At 48.1% G+C, this 15,523-nt stretch overlaps 1 protein-coding gene across 1 annotated transcript in view; it reads left to right on the forward strand.

Annotated features, from left to right (window-relative positions):
- Window positions 1–15,523, forward strand: part of LOC138680784 (harmonin-like) — a 215,691-nt gene that overhangs the window by 136,974 nt on the left and 63,194 nt on the right. The window contains exons 15-16 of the mRNA XM_069768040.1: window positions 13,691–13,790; window positions 14,154–14,263. Coding sequence (XP_069624141.1) covers window positions 13,691–13,790; window positions 14,154–14,263 — 210 coding nt within the window. The remainder of the gene's footprint in view (window positions 1–13,690; window positions 13,791–14,153; window positions 14,264–15,523) is intronic.

The following is a 15,523-nucleotide window of genomic DNA, read 5'->3' on the forward strand; positions in this document are numbered from 1 at the left end:
ACACCTTGGAGTGTAACACACCATCTCTCTCCACCCGATACCCATTTTGTAGGCCTAATGCAGTGTAGTTTTCTACAACTACTAAACGAGAGTCGGAAGACCGAAGCAATGGCAAGGCAACCTGGAGAACACCTTGGAGTGGAACACACCATCTCTCTCCACCCGATACCCATTTTGTAGGCCTAATGCTGTGTAGTTTTCTACAACTACTAAACGAGAGTCGGAAGACCGAAGCAATGGCAAGGCAACCTGGGGAACACCTTGGAGTGTAACACACCATCTCTCTCCACCCCATACCCATTTTGTAGGCCTAATGCAGCCTACTTTCCAACAACTACTAAACGAGAGCATGAAGATCGAAGCTCAGGAAAGGCAACCTGGAGAACACCTTGGAGTGGAACACACCATCTCTCTCCACCCCATACCCATTTTGTAGGCCTAATGCTGTGTAGTTTTCTACAACTACTAAACGAGAGTCAGAAGACCGAAGCAATGGCAAGGCAACCTGGGGAACACCTTGGAGTGTAACACACCATCTCTCTCCACCCGATACCCATTTTGTAGGCCTAATGCAGTGTAGTTTTCTACAACTACTAAACGAGAGTCGGAAGACCGAAGCAATGGCAAGGCAACCTGGGGAACACCTTGGAGTGTAACACACCATCTCTCTCCACCCCATACCCATTTTGTAGGCCTAATGCAGCCTACTTTCCGACAACTACTAAACGAGAGCATGAAGATCGAAGCTCAGGAAAGGCAACCTGGAGAACACCTTGGAGTGGAACACACCATCTCTCTCCACCCCATACCCATTTTGTAGGCCTAATGCAGTGTAGTTTTCTACAACTACTAAACGAGAGTCGGAAGACCGAAGCAATGGCAAGGCAACCTGGGGAACACCTTGGAGTGGAACACACCATCTCTCTCCACCACATACCCATTTTGTAGGCCTAATGCAGCCTACTTTCCGACAACTACTAAACGAGAGCATGAAGATGGAAGCTCAGGAAAGGCAACCTGGGGAACACCTTGGAGTGTAACACACCCTCTCTCTACACCACGGAAGGGCTGATTCTTAGGAAGGAAGGCTGTCGGAAAGAAGCAGGGCGCGTCCGAGGGTGATTATATTCTTATTAGGTATATACTCACCCTCGGACGCGCCCTGCTTCTTTATTTGTAATGAATGTTTATTTGCAATGTGGTTTTGACTTACTCTATTTTTTTGGTAAATAATGATTTTATTATTTTCATTGTTTTGCATCTTCTTGGCAATAATATAAAGAAGACGCGACAGGACAACACTCGGTGGATGCCATATCTGTGTTTTAAATTGAAAAAAACTTTCAGTTAACTACTTGCAGGAGAAAGTTATTGTAGCTGGTGGCCATTTTTAGTACTGTACCAGATTTTTGTTGTATGTGTTTGTTTTTAATGTTAAAATGTCTGCATTTGATATCTCTCCAGTATTTTCTTTTTTATAAGCAAAATACTTATTTTTATATTTTCTGATGTTGGTTCAAGGGGTACACGGGCAGCAGTAGACAGGTCAGTGGAGGCCTAGTGGAAGGAGGGACCGCAGACAGGCTTCGAAGCCCTAACATAATAAATTGGCCTGGCTGTAGGCAATTTACAATTGGTTCCAGGGGAACACGGGCGGCAGTAGACAGGTCAGTGGAGGCCTAGTGGAAGGAGGGACCGCAGACAGGCTTCGAAGCCCTAACATAATAAATTGGGCTGGCTGTAGGCAATTTAAAATTGGTTCCAGGGGAACCCGGGCAGCAGTAGACAGGTCAGTGGAGGCCTAGTGGAAGGAGTGACCGCAGACAGGCTTCGAAGGCCTAACATAATAAATTGGGCTGGCTGTAGGCAATTTAAAATTGGTTCCAGGGGAACCCGGGCAGCAGTAGACAGGTCAGTGGAGGCCTAGTGGAAGGAGTGACCGCAGACAGGCTTCGAAGGCCTAACATAAGAAAAATGTCAATACAATGGTATTGACAGTGCCAGGCATTGAAGGATGTCAGCGCATAGACTAAACATTGGTGGAGCTGTGAGAGAAAATTTTGCAAGTGGTAGAGCACTGTTTGACCTGGGGGGGGGACTGTCTTGTGGCCGGCGGTACAGGCCCAGGGCCCCTCATATTACAACGGTGTGTCTGACGTTGGGTGCGCACCACCACCGCCAGACACTTTATTGTACTATGAGGGACCTAGTGGCAGTGCCATCGACCAAAAGCGGGCACACCCACCTCTTCAGACAAACAGTACTCTCACGGGTGCTGGCGCCAAGTGGCGATACCACGGCCCCGTGTGGGGACTTTGGCCATTTAGGGAGGTGTTAACATGTCGGATGCTGGACAATCAGGTGCTGCAAATTACGAGATTGGAAAAGTCGTTCAGAATAGTCCACAGGCAAGACCTTTACATAGGAAAGCTAGGTGTCAGCCGGGCAAGGTGGGGCAAAAGATTTCGAAATCCAGTTGTGGTTCATTTTAATGAAGGTTAGATCATCTACATTTTGGGTAGCCAGACGAGTCCTTTTTTCTGTTAGTATTGAACCTGCAGCACTGAATACTCTTTCTGATAGGACACTAGCTGCCGGGCAAGCAAGCTCCTGCAATGCATATTCTGCCAATTCTGGCCAGGTGTCTAATTTTGATGCCCAGTAATCAAATGGGAATGACGGTTGAGGGAGAACGTCGATAAGGGATGAAAAATAGTTAGTAACCATACTGGACAAATGTTGTATCCTGTCACTTTGAATTGATGCTGCAGTACCTGTCCTGTCTGCGGTCATAGCAAAATCACTCCACAACCTGGTCAGAAAACCCCTCTGGCCAACGACACTTCTGATTTCTGCCCCTCTAACACCTCTGGTCTGCTGGCCCCTGCAGCTCGTGTTAGAACGATCACGGGCGCTGTGTGCAGGGAATGCCAGAAGCAAACGGTCAACAAGAGTTGATTGTTTGGTTGCTAATATTAGTTCCAAGTTCTCATGTGGCATTATATTTTGCAATTTGCCTTTATAGCGAGGATCAAGGAGGCAGGCCAACCAGTAATCGTCATCGTTCATCATTTTTGTTATGCGTGTGTCCCTTTTGAGGATACGTAAGGCATAATCCGCCATGTGGGCCAAAGTTCCAGTTCTCAAATCTGTGGTTGTGCTTGGTTGAGGGGCAGTTTCAGGCAAATCCACGTCACTTGTGTCCCTCCAAAAACCAGAACCCGGCCTTGCCGCGCCAACAATTTCCACTGGCCCCGGAAAAGCTTCCTCATTAAAAATATAATCATCCCCATCATCCTCCTCGTCCTCCTCCTCGCCCGCTACCTCGTCCTGTACACTGCCCTGGCCAGACAATGGCTGACTGTCATCAAGGCTTTCCTCTTCCTCAGCTGCAGACGCCTGATCCTTTATGTGCGTCAAACTTTGCATCAGCAGACGCATTAGGGGGATGCTCATGCTTATTATGGCGTTGTCTGCACTAACCAGCCGTGTGCATTCCTCAAAACACTGAAGGACTTGACACATGTCTTGAATCTTCGACCACTGCACACCTGACAACTCCATGTCTGCCATCCTATTGCCTGCCCGTGTATGTGTATCCTCCCACAAAAACATAACAGCCCGCCTCTGTTCGCACAGTCTCTGAAGCATGTGCAGTGTTGAGTTCCACCTTGTTGCAACGTCTATGATTAGGCGATGCTGGGGAAGGTTCAAAGAACGCTGATAGGTCTGCATACGGGTGGAGTGTACGGGCGAACGGCGGATATGTGAGCAAAGTCCACGCACTTTGAGGAGCAGGTCGGATAACCCCGGATAACTTTTCAGGAAGCACTGCACCACCAGGTTTAAGGTGTGAGCCAGGCAAGGAATGTGTTTCAGTTGGGAAAGGGAGATGGCAGCCATGAAATTCCTTCCGTTATCACTCACTACCTTGCCTGCCTCAAGATCTACAGTGCCCAGCCACGACTGCGTTTCTTTCTGCAAGAACTCGGACAGAACTTCCGCGGTGTGTCTGTTGTCGCTCAAACACTTCATAGCCAATACAGCCTGCTGACGTTTGCCAGTAGCTGCCCCATAATGGGAGACCTGGTGTGCAACAGTGGCAGCTGCGGATGGAGTGGTTGTGCGACTGCGGTCTGTGGACGAGGTCTCGCTTCTGCAGGAGGACGAGGAGGAGGAGGAGGGGGTGCGAATGGCTACAGCCAACTGTTTCCTAGACCGTGGGCTAGGCAGAACTGTCCCAAACTTGCTGTCCCCTGTGGACCCTGCATCCACCACATTTACCCAGTGTGCCGTGATGGACACGTAACGTCCCTGGCCATGCCTACTGGTCCATGCATCTGTTGTCAGGTGCACCTTTGTGCTCACAGATTGCCTGAGTGCATGGACGATGCGCTCTTTAACATGCTGGTGGAGGGCTGGGATGGCTTTTCTGGAAAAAAAGTGTCGACTGGGTAGCTCGTAGCGTGGTACAGCGTAGTCCATCAGGGCTTTGAAAGCTTCGCTTTCAACTAACCGGTAGGGCATCATCTCTAACGAGATTAGTCTAGCTATGTGGGCATTCAAACCCTGTGTACGCGGATGCGAGGCTAAGTACTTCCTTTTTCTAACCATAGTCTCATGTAGGGTGAGCTGGACTGGAGAGCTGGAGATCGTGGAACTAGCGGGGGTGCCGATGGACATGGCAGACTGAGAGACGGTGGGAGATGGTATTGTTGCCGCCGGTGCCCTAGATGCAGTGTTTCCTACTACGAAACTGGTGATTCCCTGACCCTGACTTCTTTGGCCTGGCAAAGAAACCTGCACAGATACTGCAGGTGGTGCAGAAAATGGTGGCCCTACACTGCCGGAAGGGATGTTGCGTTGATGACTAGCTTCATTGGCCGAGGGTGCTACAACCTTAAGGGACGTTTGGTAGTTAGTCCAAGCTTGCAAATGCATGGTGGTTAAATGTCTATGCATGCAACTTGTATTGAGACTTTTCAGATTCTGCCCTCTGCTTAAGGTAGTTGAACATTTTTGACAGATGACTTTGCGCTGATCAATTGGATGTTGTTTAAAAAAATGCCAGACTGCACTCTTTCTAGCATCGGATACCTTTTCAGGCATTGCAGACTGAGCTTTAACCGGATGGCCACGCTGTCCTCCAACAGGTTTTGACTTTGCCACGCGTTTTGGGCAAGATACGGGCCCGGCAGATGGAACCTGTTGCGATGTTGATGCCTGCTGCGGCCCCTCCTCCTCCGCTTCAGAACTGCTGCCGCCTGCACCCTGTTCCCCCAATGGCTGCCAATCGGGGTCAAGAACTGGGTCATCTATTACCTCTTCTTGTAGCTCGTGTGCAACTTCGTCTGTGTCACCTTGTCGGTCGGTGGTATAGCGTTCGTGATGGGGCAACATAGTCTCATCAGGGTCTGATTCTTGATCAGCACCCTGCGAGGGCAATGTTGTGGTCTGAGTCAAAGGACCAGCATAGTAGTCTGGCTGTGACTGTGCATCAGTGCACTCCATGTCAGATTCAACTTGTAATGGGCATGGACTGTTAACTGCTTCACTTTCTAAGCCAGGGACGGTATGTGTAAAGAGCTCCATGGAGTAACCCGTTGTGTCGCCTGCTGCATTCTTCTCTGTTGTTGTTTTTGCTGAAGAGGACAAGGAAGCGACTTGTCCCTGACCGTGAACATCCACTAACGACGCGCTGCTTTTACTTTTACCAGTTTCACGAGAGGAGGCAAAAGAGCTAGAGGCTGAGTCAGCAAGATAAGCCAAAACTTGCTCTTGCTGCTCCGGCTTTAAAAGCGGTTTTCCTACTCCCAGAAAAGGGAGCGTTCGAGGCCTTGTGTAGCCAGACGACGGACCTGGCTCCACAGCTCCAGACTTAGGTGCAATATTTTTTTTCCCACGACCACCTGATGCTCCACCACTACCACTACCCTCATTACCAGCTGACAATGAACGCCCCCGGCCACGACCTCTTCCACCAGACTTCCTCATTGTTTTAAAAACGTTACCAAACTAACGGTATTTGTTGCTGTCACACAACTTACACGGTGAGCTATAACTTCAGTATGATTTAGCTACCCCTTTACAGGTGGGTGAGACCACAACGAAAATCAGGCACAATGTTACACACTCTGTTGTTGGTGGCAACAAATGAGAGAGATGCCACACACGCAGGACTGTCACTGAAGCGCAAATGTAAATATGAATCTCCCACTGATTTGTGTTTTTTTTTTAAAAAAGGAGACTTTAGAAAAAAAAAAAAAAAAAAAGATTTTTTAAGGAAGAATTTATAAACGAAATAAAATGAAATTATTTTTTCAGGGAGAATTTAGAAAACAAATAAAACATAAAATAGCCTTTCTAGGGCCCAGTGAGTGAGAGAGGACGCACACAGGAGTCAGGAGTGGCACACAAGCCCAGAGGCCAATATTTATCTCCCACTGATTGATTTAGTGATTTTTTCAGGTAGATTTTGGAACCCAAATCAAGCAAAAAAATTAATAGGCTTTCTATGGCCCACAATTGGAGAGAGAGAGATGGCACACCCAGGAGTCAAGACTGGCACACAAGCAGAAAGGGCAATATTAATCTCCCACTGATTTGTTTTTTTTGTTTTTTTTCAGGGAGACTTTAGAAAAAAAAAATACAAAAAAAATGATTTTTTTTCAGGAATAATTTAGAAACCAAATAAAATAAAATGATTTTTTCAGGGAGAATTTAGAAAACAAATAAAACAAAAAATAGGCTTTGTAGGGCCCACTGAGTGAGAGAGGATGCACACAGGAGTAAGGAGTGGCACACAAGCCCAGAGGCCAATATTTATCTCCCACTGATTGATTTAGTGATTTTTTCAGGTAGATTTTGGAACCCAAATCAAGCAAAAAAATTAATAGGCTTTCTATGGCCCACAATTGGAGAGAGAGAGATGGCACACCCAGGAGTCAAGACTGGCACACAAGCAGAAAGGGCAATATTAATCTCCCACTGTTTTGTTTTTGTTTGTTTTTTTCAGGGAGACTTTAGAAAAAAAAAAAAATGATTTTTTCAGGAATAATTTAGAAACCAAATAAAATAAAATGATTTTTTCAGGGAGAATTTAGAAAACAAATAAAACAAAAAATAGGCTTTCTAGGGCCCACTGAGTGAGAGAGGACGCACACAGGAGTCAGGAGTGGCACACAAGCCCAGAGGCCAATATTTATCTCCCACTGATTGATTTATTGATTTTTTCAGGTAGAATTTAGAACCCAAATCAACCAAAAAAAATAAATAGGCTTTCTATGGCCCACTATTTGTGAGAGAGATGGCACGCTCAGGACTGGCACACAAGCCCAGAGGCCAATATTAATCTCCCACTTTTTTTTTTTTTCCAGGGAAAATTTATAAACCCAATAAAAAAAATAATAAATAGGCTTTCTATGGCCCACTATCTGAGAGAGAGAGATGGCACGCTTAGGACTGGCACACAAGCCCAAAGGCCAATATTAATCTCCCACTGATTGATTTATTGATTTTTTTCAGGTAGAATTTAGAACCCAAATCAACCAAAAAAATAAATAGGCTTTCTATGGCCCACTATTTGTGAGAGAGATGGCACGCTTAGGACTGGCACACAAGCCCAAAGGCCAATATTAATCTCCCACTGATTGATTTATTGATTTTTTTCAGGTAGAATTTAGAACCCAAATCAACCAAATAAATAAATAGGCTTTCTATGGCCCACTATTTGTGAGAGAGATGGCACGCTTAGGACTGGCACACAAGCCCAAAGGCCAATATTAATCTCCCACTGATTGATTTATTGATTTTTTCAGGTAGATTTTGGAACCCAAATCAAGCAAAAAAATAAATAGGCTTTCTATGGCCCACTGAGTGAGAGATGGCACAGACAGGGATGGCACTCTAGCAGAAATGTCAATCTTAATCTCCCACAAAAAAAAAAAAAAAAAAAGGAACTGTCCTTCAATTACTATCTCCCTGCAGTAATCTCAGCCAGGTATGGCAGGCAGCAATAAGGAGTGGACTGATGCACAAATTAAATAAAAAGTGTGTACAAACCAAAAAGATAGCTGTGCAGAAAGGAAGGGACAAGAGGATTTGTGCTTTGAAAAAAGCAGTTGGTTTGCACAGCGGCGTACACACAGCAATGCAGCTATCAGGGAGCCTTCTAGGGCAGCCCAATGAGCTACAGCGCTGAGGGAAAAAAAATAAAAATTTAGCTTCCACTGTCCCTGCACACCGAAGGTGGTGTTGGGCAGTGGAAATCGCTACAGCACAAGCGGTTTGGGGGTTAATGGACCCTGCCTAACGCTATCCCTGCTTCTGACGAAGCGGCAGCAACCTCTCCCTAAGCTCAGATCAGCAGCAGTAACATGGCGGTCGGCGGGAACGCCCCTTTATAGCCCTTGTGACGCCGCGGACAGCAAGCCAATCACTGCAATGCCCTTCTCTAAGATGGTGGGGACCAGGACCTATGTCATCACGCTGCCCACACTCTGCGTTTACCTTCATTGGCTGAGAAATGGCGCTTTTCGCGTCATTGAAACGCGACTTTGGCGCGAAAGTCGCGTACCGCATGGCCGACCCCGCACAGGGGTCGGATCGGGTTTCATGAAACCCGACTTTGTCAAAAGTCGGCGACTTTTGAAAATGTTCGACCCGTTTCGCTCAACCCTACTGGACACTTTAAAAGGAGGCTGGTGCTTGGTATCATTGTTTCTCTTCAGTTAACCATGGTTATCTCTAAAGAAACACGTGCAGCCATCATTGCACTGCACAAAAATGGCCTAACAGGGAAGAGTATCGCAGCTACAAAGATTGCACCTCAGTCAACAATCTATCGCATCATCAAGAACTTCAAGGAGAGAGCTTCCATTGTTGTCAAAAAGGCTCCAGGGCGCCCAAGAAAGACCAGCAAGCGCCAGGACCGTATCTTAAAACTGTTTCAGCTGCGGGATCAGACTACCAGCAGTGCAGAGCTTGCTCAGGAATGGCAGCAGGTTGGTGTGAGTGCTTCTGCACGCACTGTGAGACTGCGGAGACTCTGAGCAAGGCCTGGTTTCAAGGAGGGCAGCAAAGAAGCCACTTCTCTCCAGAAAAAACATCAGGGACCGACTGATATTCTGCAAAAGGTACAGGGAGTGGACTGCTGAGGACTGGGGCAAAGTCATTTTCTCTGATGAATCCCCTTTTCGATTGTTTGGGACATCGGGAAAACAGCTTATTCGGAGAAGAAGAGGTGAGCACTACCACCAGTCTTGTCTCATGCCAACTGTAAAGCATCCTGAAACCATTCATGTGTGGGGTTGCTTCTCAGCCAAGGGAATCGGCCTAAAAACACAGCCATGAATAAAGAATGGTACCAGAATGTCCTCCAAGAGCAACTTCTCCCAACCGTCCAAGAGCAGTTTGGCGCCCAACAATGCCTTTTCCAGCATGATGGAGCACCTTGCCATAAAGCAAAGGTGATAACTAAATGGCTCATGGAACAAAACATAGAGATTTTGGGTTCATGGCCTGGAAACTCCCCAGATCTTAATCCCATTGAGAACTTGTGGTCAATCATCAAGAGACGGGTGGACAAACAAAAACCAACAAATTCTGGCAAAATGCAAGCATTGATTATGCAAGAATGGACTGCTATCAGTCAGGATTTGGTCCAGAAGTTGATTGAGAGCATGCCAGGGAGAATTGCAGAGGTCTTGAAGAAGGGTCAACACTGCAAATATTGACTTGCTGCATTAACTCATTCTGTCAATATAACCTATTGGTACTCATAATATGATTGCAATTATATTTCTGTATGTGATATAAACATCAGACAAACACTAATAAAAACCAGAAGGCAGCAGATCATGTGAAAATATCATTTTGGTGTCATTCTCAAAACTTTTGGCCATGACTGTAATTAGGATAAGCAGGTAATGTAGTCAGGATATAGCCAGAGATCAGTACACGGAGCAGCAGTGTACTTGGGAGGATAACCAGGAATTGTAGTCAGGATATAGCCTGAGGTCAGTATACGGAGCAGCAGTGTAGTGAGGAGGATACGCATGAATTGTAGTCAGGATATAGCCAGAGGTCGGTACACGGAGCAGCTGTAGGACACTGCGTTATTTTGGTCCGTTAAACGGACTACGTTACACCGCGGAATAACGCGGTGTAACGTAGTCCGTTAACGCCGCCATTGAAAGCTATGTCGGACGCATCGCTAGCGCACGCCCACAATGGGCGTGCGCTAGGGATGTGCCGTCATTGACTGACCCTGAGACGCGGGCTGCGGCGTTTCCAGGTCCGTCACTGCTAGCGCAGATAGAACTAGCAGATGCTCTATCTGTGCTAGCGCGATGCAAACGTCGGCACTTGCGTTACAGCAGCCCGTTAGCGTATGTGCTGAACGGGCTGCTGCTAACGCAGTGTAAATCCGGCCTAAGCAGCAGGTGGGAAGGAACTAGACTAAAGGCTGGAGAACAGTAATGTCACAATGAAGGAAGTGCAGTGCCAGGAGTAAGTAGGGTGCTCCATTAGGAGATCGCAGGGTAAGCCAACCAGGAACTTGCGGTGGAGACATCAGAAGCTACACAGTTGCAAGTATCTTATTTAGCATGGAACTCTCCAGCAAGCTGAATAGCTCAGAGAAGAGGTGCTGCCTGGTGCACAAGAGCTGTTGGGTCTGAATCATAATGCTGCCATAGCCTCCAGACTTCAGGCTATTGCTTCGAAGACTCTCACCGAAGAACAGTGATGGTGATGTCCATGGCCTCCAGGCTTCAGGCCATTATTGCTGCAAAGCCTCACACCGGAGGAAACCAGCGAAGGTGATGGCCATGGCTTCCAACCTTCAGGCTGTCATTGCTGCAAAGGATTCTCTACAAAGGGTTAAACGTGGACATTTTATTTATAGGAACGGGAATTTGTCCAAATATTTCTAAGCCTCTGAAATGAGGATTTGTAGGAAAATGGCTGCAATCACTAAACTTTTTAAAGCAGAGTTCAACCCCTTTAATTTAAACCTGAAAGTCTCCACTTTAGTCACATCATAGCAGCCTGCAGACCTGAAAATGCCAAGATTTGTCCCTGGCCATATATTTCTAACTATATATCGTGTGGTGGGCTTTCTGTGTGCGGTGAGTAGCGTGGTGGGAACTCTGTGGTGAGTATCCTGGTGGGCACTCTGTGGTGGGTTTTCTGTGTGTGGTGAGTATCCTGGTGGTCACTGGGTGCTGTGAGTAGCGTGGTGGGCTGTGTGCGGTGAGTATCGTGGTGGGCTTTCTGTGTGCGGTGAGTAGTGTGGTGGGCTTTCTGTGTGGGTTGAGTAGCGTGGTGAGCATCCTGGTGGGCACTCTTTGTGGTGGACTTTGTGTGCGGTGAGTAGCATGGTGGGCACTCTGTCTGGTGAGTAGCATGGTGGGCACTCTTTGTGTGGTGAGTAGCGTGGTGGGCTTTCTGTGTGCAGTGAGTATCGTGGTGGGCTTTCTGTGTGCTGTGAATATCGTGGTGGGCACTCTGTGCGTTGAGTAGCATGGTGGGCTTTGTGTGTGCGGTGAGTAGCGTGGTGGGCTTTCTGTGTGCCGTGAATATCGGGGTGGGCACTCTGTGCGTTGAGTAGCATGGTGGGCTTTGTGTGTGCGGTGAGTAGCGTGGTAGGCTTTCTGTGTGTGGTATCATTGTGGGCTTTGTGTGCCGTGAATATCATGGTGGGCTTTCTGTGTGCAGTGAGTTTCGTGGTGGGCTTTCTGTGTGCCGTGAATATCGTGGTGGGTACTCTGTGCGTTGAGTAGCGTGGTGGGCTTTCTGTGTGCGGTGAGTAGCGTGGTGGGCTTTCTGTGTGTGGTGAGTAGCATGGTGGGCATTCTGTGTGCGGTGAGTAGCATGGTGGGCACTTTTTGTGTGGTGAGTAGCATGGTGGCTTTCTGTGTGCGGTATCGTTGTGAGCTTTATATGTGCCGTGAATATCGTAGTGGGCACTCTGTGTGTTAAGTAGCGTGGTGGGCTTTCTGTGTGCGGTGAGTGTCATGATGGGCACTCTGTGTGTGGTGAGTAGCGTGGTGGGTAATCTGTCCGGTGAGTAGCATGGTGAGCACTCTGTGCGGTGAGTAGCATGGTGGGCACTCTGTGCGGTGAGTAGCATGGTGGGCACTATGGTGTGGTGAATATCGTGGTGGGCACTTTTTGGTGAGTAGCATGGTGGGCTTTCTATATATGGTGAGTATTGTGATGAGCACTCTGGTGAGTAGTGTGGTGGGCACTTGGTGTGTGGTGAGTAGCATGGTGGGCTTTTTGTGTGGTGAGTATTGTGGTGGGCACTGGTGCCGTAAGTAGCATGGTGGGCCCTCTAGTGAGTAGCGTGGTGGGCTTTGTGTGTGGTGAGTAGCGTTGTGGGCTTTCTGTGCGGTGAGTATCCTGGTGGGCACTCTGCGGTGAGTATCATGTGGGCACTTTGTGCCGTGAATAGAATGGTGGGCACTCTGGCGAGTATCCTGGTGGAACACTGTGTGTGGTGAGTAGCATGGTGGGCACTCTGTGCGGTGAGTATCGTGGAGGGCACTCTGCGGTTAGTATCATGTGGGCACTTTGTGCGGTGAGTAGCATGGTGGGCACTCTAGTGAGTATCCTGGTGGACACTGTGGTGGGCTTTCTGTGTGGTGAGTAGCGTGGTGGGCACTCTTGTGAGTAGCGTGGTGGGCACTCTGGTGAGTATCGTGGGCTCTTTGGTGAGTAGCATGATGGGCTTTGTGTGTGGTGAGTATCGTGGTGGGCACTCCATTGAGTAGCATGGTGGGCAGTCTGTGTGGTGAGTAGCGTGGTGGGCACTCTGGAGAGTAGCGTGGGCTCTTTGTGGTGAGTAGCATGGTGGGCGTTCTGTGTGTGGTGAGTATCCTGGTGGGCAATCTGTGCGGTGAGTATTGTGGGCACTCTGTGCAGTGAGTAGCCTGGTGGGCTTTCTGTGTGTGGTGAGTATCCTGGTGGGCTTTCTGTGTGTGGTGAGTATTGTGGTGGGCACCCTGGTGAGTATCGTGGGCTCTTTGGTGAGTAGCATGATGGGCTTTCTGTGTGGTGAGTATCGTCATGGGCACTCTAGTGAGTAGCGTGGTGGGCACTCTGGAGAGTAGCGTGGGCTCTTTGTGGTGAGCAGCGTGGTGGGTACTCTGTGTGGTGAGTATCGTGGTGGGCACTCTGTGTAGTGAGTAGCGTGGTGGGCACTCTGTGTGGAGAGTAGCGTGGTGGGCGTTCTGTGTGGTGAATATCGTGGTGGGCACTCTGTGTGGTGAGCTTTGTGTGTAGTGAGTATCGTGGTGGGCACTCTGTGTGGTGGGCTTTGTGTGTAGTGAGTATCGTGGTGGGCACTCTGTGTGGTGAGTAGCGTGGTGGGCACTCTGTGCGGTGAGTATTGTGGGCTTTCTGTGTGCAGTGAGTAGCCTGGTGGGCTTTCTGTGTGTGGTGAGTATCCTGGTGGGCTTTCTGTGTGTGGTGAGTATTGTGGTGGGCACTCTGGTGTGTGGTGAGTATGCAATGATTCACGTTGGGGCACTTTTAGAAGGAGATTATTTTGTGTGGTGTGTCAGTGTAACTGTTAATCTGTGGAGTAAATATCACGAATAAATGGGGGCACTTCATTTTCTATAACTCGTTGCCGTACAGCGGGTGTGGAGCTCTCTGTATAATGAGACTATTATCTTCCCTGCAGGAGGGGGCGCTGGATCTAGCGGTGGAAGGTGGCATTGAGTCTCCCATTGGGAAAATCGTGGTTTCTGCGATTTATGACGGGGGTGCTGCAGACAACCACGGTATGTCACATGGGAAGTTACTCTGGATTTCTACTGCCATTATAACATAATAGAGGTCGTTATCGATGCGCAGAGAGCTATAATGGCCGCCACAGAGTAAGAGCTCAGGTTGTCGATATATGGAGACAAGGAGGGACCTTTATCTTCCTATACTGTGGATTGGACGGCTCTCCATTACCCAGGAGCCTTTTGTCTGCAATGAGTAGGGGTGCAGTAGCTTGCTGTACCATGGACTGGACAGGTCTTCATTACCCAAGACCCTGTAATGCACAGAGGGGCCAGTAGCATGCTACACTGGGGATTTGACAGCTCTCCATTACCCAGGGGGCCGGTTACTCTCTGATAAGTCTATATCTTCTGTAGGTGGGATTGTGCGAGGGGACGAGATTCTGGCTGTTAACGGGAAGATCCTGACTGACGTAACTTTATCTGAAGCTCAGAGCACGCTGTCTCGCGCCTGGAGCTCCGGTGGGGTGAGTGCCACTCTCTGGGATGCGTGACATCTCTGGTCATATACATGTCCTCCTCATGGTGTACAGTCCCCATCTACCTAGTTGTGATTACTGACATCTCTGGTCATATTCATGTCCTCCTCATGGTGTACAGTCCTCCATCTACCTAGCTGTGATTACTAACATTTCTGGTCATATTCATGTCCTCCTCATGGTGTACAGTCCTCCATCTACCTAGCTGTGATTACTAACATCTCTGGTCATATTCATGTCCTCCTCATGGTGTACAGTCCCCATCTACCTAGCTGTGATTACTGACATCTCTGGTCATATACATGTCCTCCTCATGGTGTACAGTCCCCATCTACCTAGCTGTGATTACTGACATCTCTGGTCATATACATGTCCTCCTCATGGTGTACAGTCCCCATCTACCTAGCTGTGATTACTGACATCTCTGGTCATATACGTGTCCTCCTCATGGTGTACAGTCCCCATCTACCTAGCTGTGATTACTGACATCTCTGGTCATATACGTGTCCTCCTCATGGTGTACAGTCCCCATCTACCTAGCTGTGATTACTGACATCTCTGGTCATATTCATGTCCTCCTCATGGTGTACAGTCCCCATCTACCTAGCTGTGATTACTAACATCTCTGGTCATATACGTGTCCTCCTCATGGTGTACAGTCCCCATCTACCTAGCTGTGATTACTGACATCTCTGGTCATATACGTGTCCTCCTCATGGTGTACAGTCCCCATCTACCTAGCTGTGATTACTGACATCTCTGGTCATATACGTGTCCTCCTCATGGTGTACAGTCCTCCATCTACCTAGCTGTGATTACTGACATCTCTGGTCATATACATGTCCTCCTCATGGTGTACGGTCCTCCATCTACCTAGTTGTGATTACTGACATCTCTGGTCATATTCATGTCCTCCTCATGGTGTACAGTCCTCCATCTACCTAGCTGTGATTACTAACATCTCTGGTCATATTCGTGTCCTCCTCATGGTGTACAGTCCTCCATCTACCTAGTTGTGATTACTGACATCTCTGGTCATATACGTGTCCTCCTCATGGTGTACAGTCCCCCATCTACCTAGCTGTGATTACTGACATCTCTGGTCATATACGTGTCCTCCTCATGGTGTACAGTCCCCATCTACCTAGCTGTGATTACTGACATCTCTGGTCATATTCATGTCCTCCTCATGGTGTACAGTCCCCCATCTACCTAGCTGTGATTACTGACATCTCTGGTCATATTCAT

The sequence above is a fragment of the Ranitomeya imitator genome, chromosome 5, assembly GCF_032444005.1.
Source record: "Ranitomeya imitator isolate aRanImi1 chromosome 5, aRanImi1.pri, whole genome shotgun sequence".
Classification (NCBI taxonomy): Eukaryota; Metazoa; Chordata; class Amphibia; order Anura; family Dendrobatidae; genus Ranitomeya; species Ranitomeya imitator.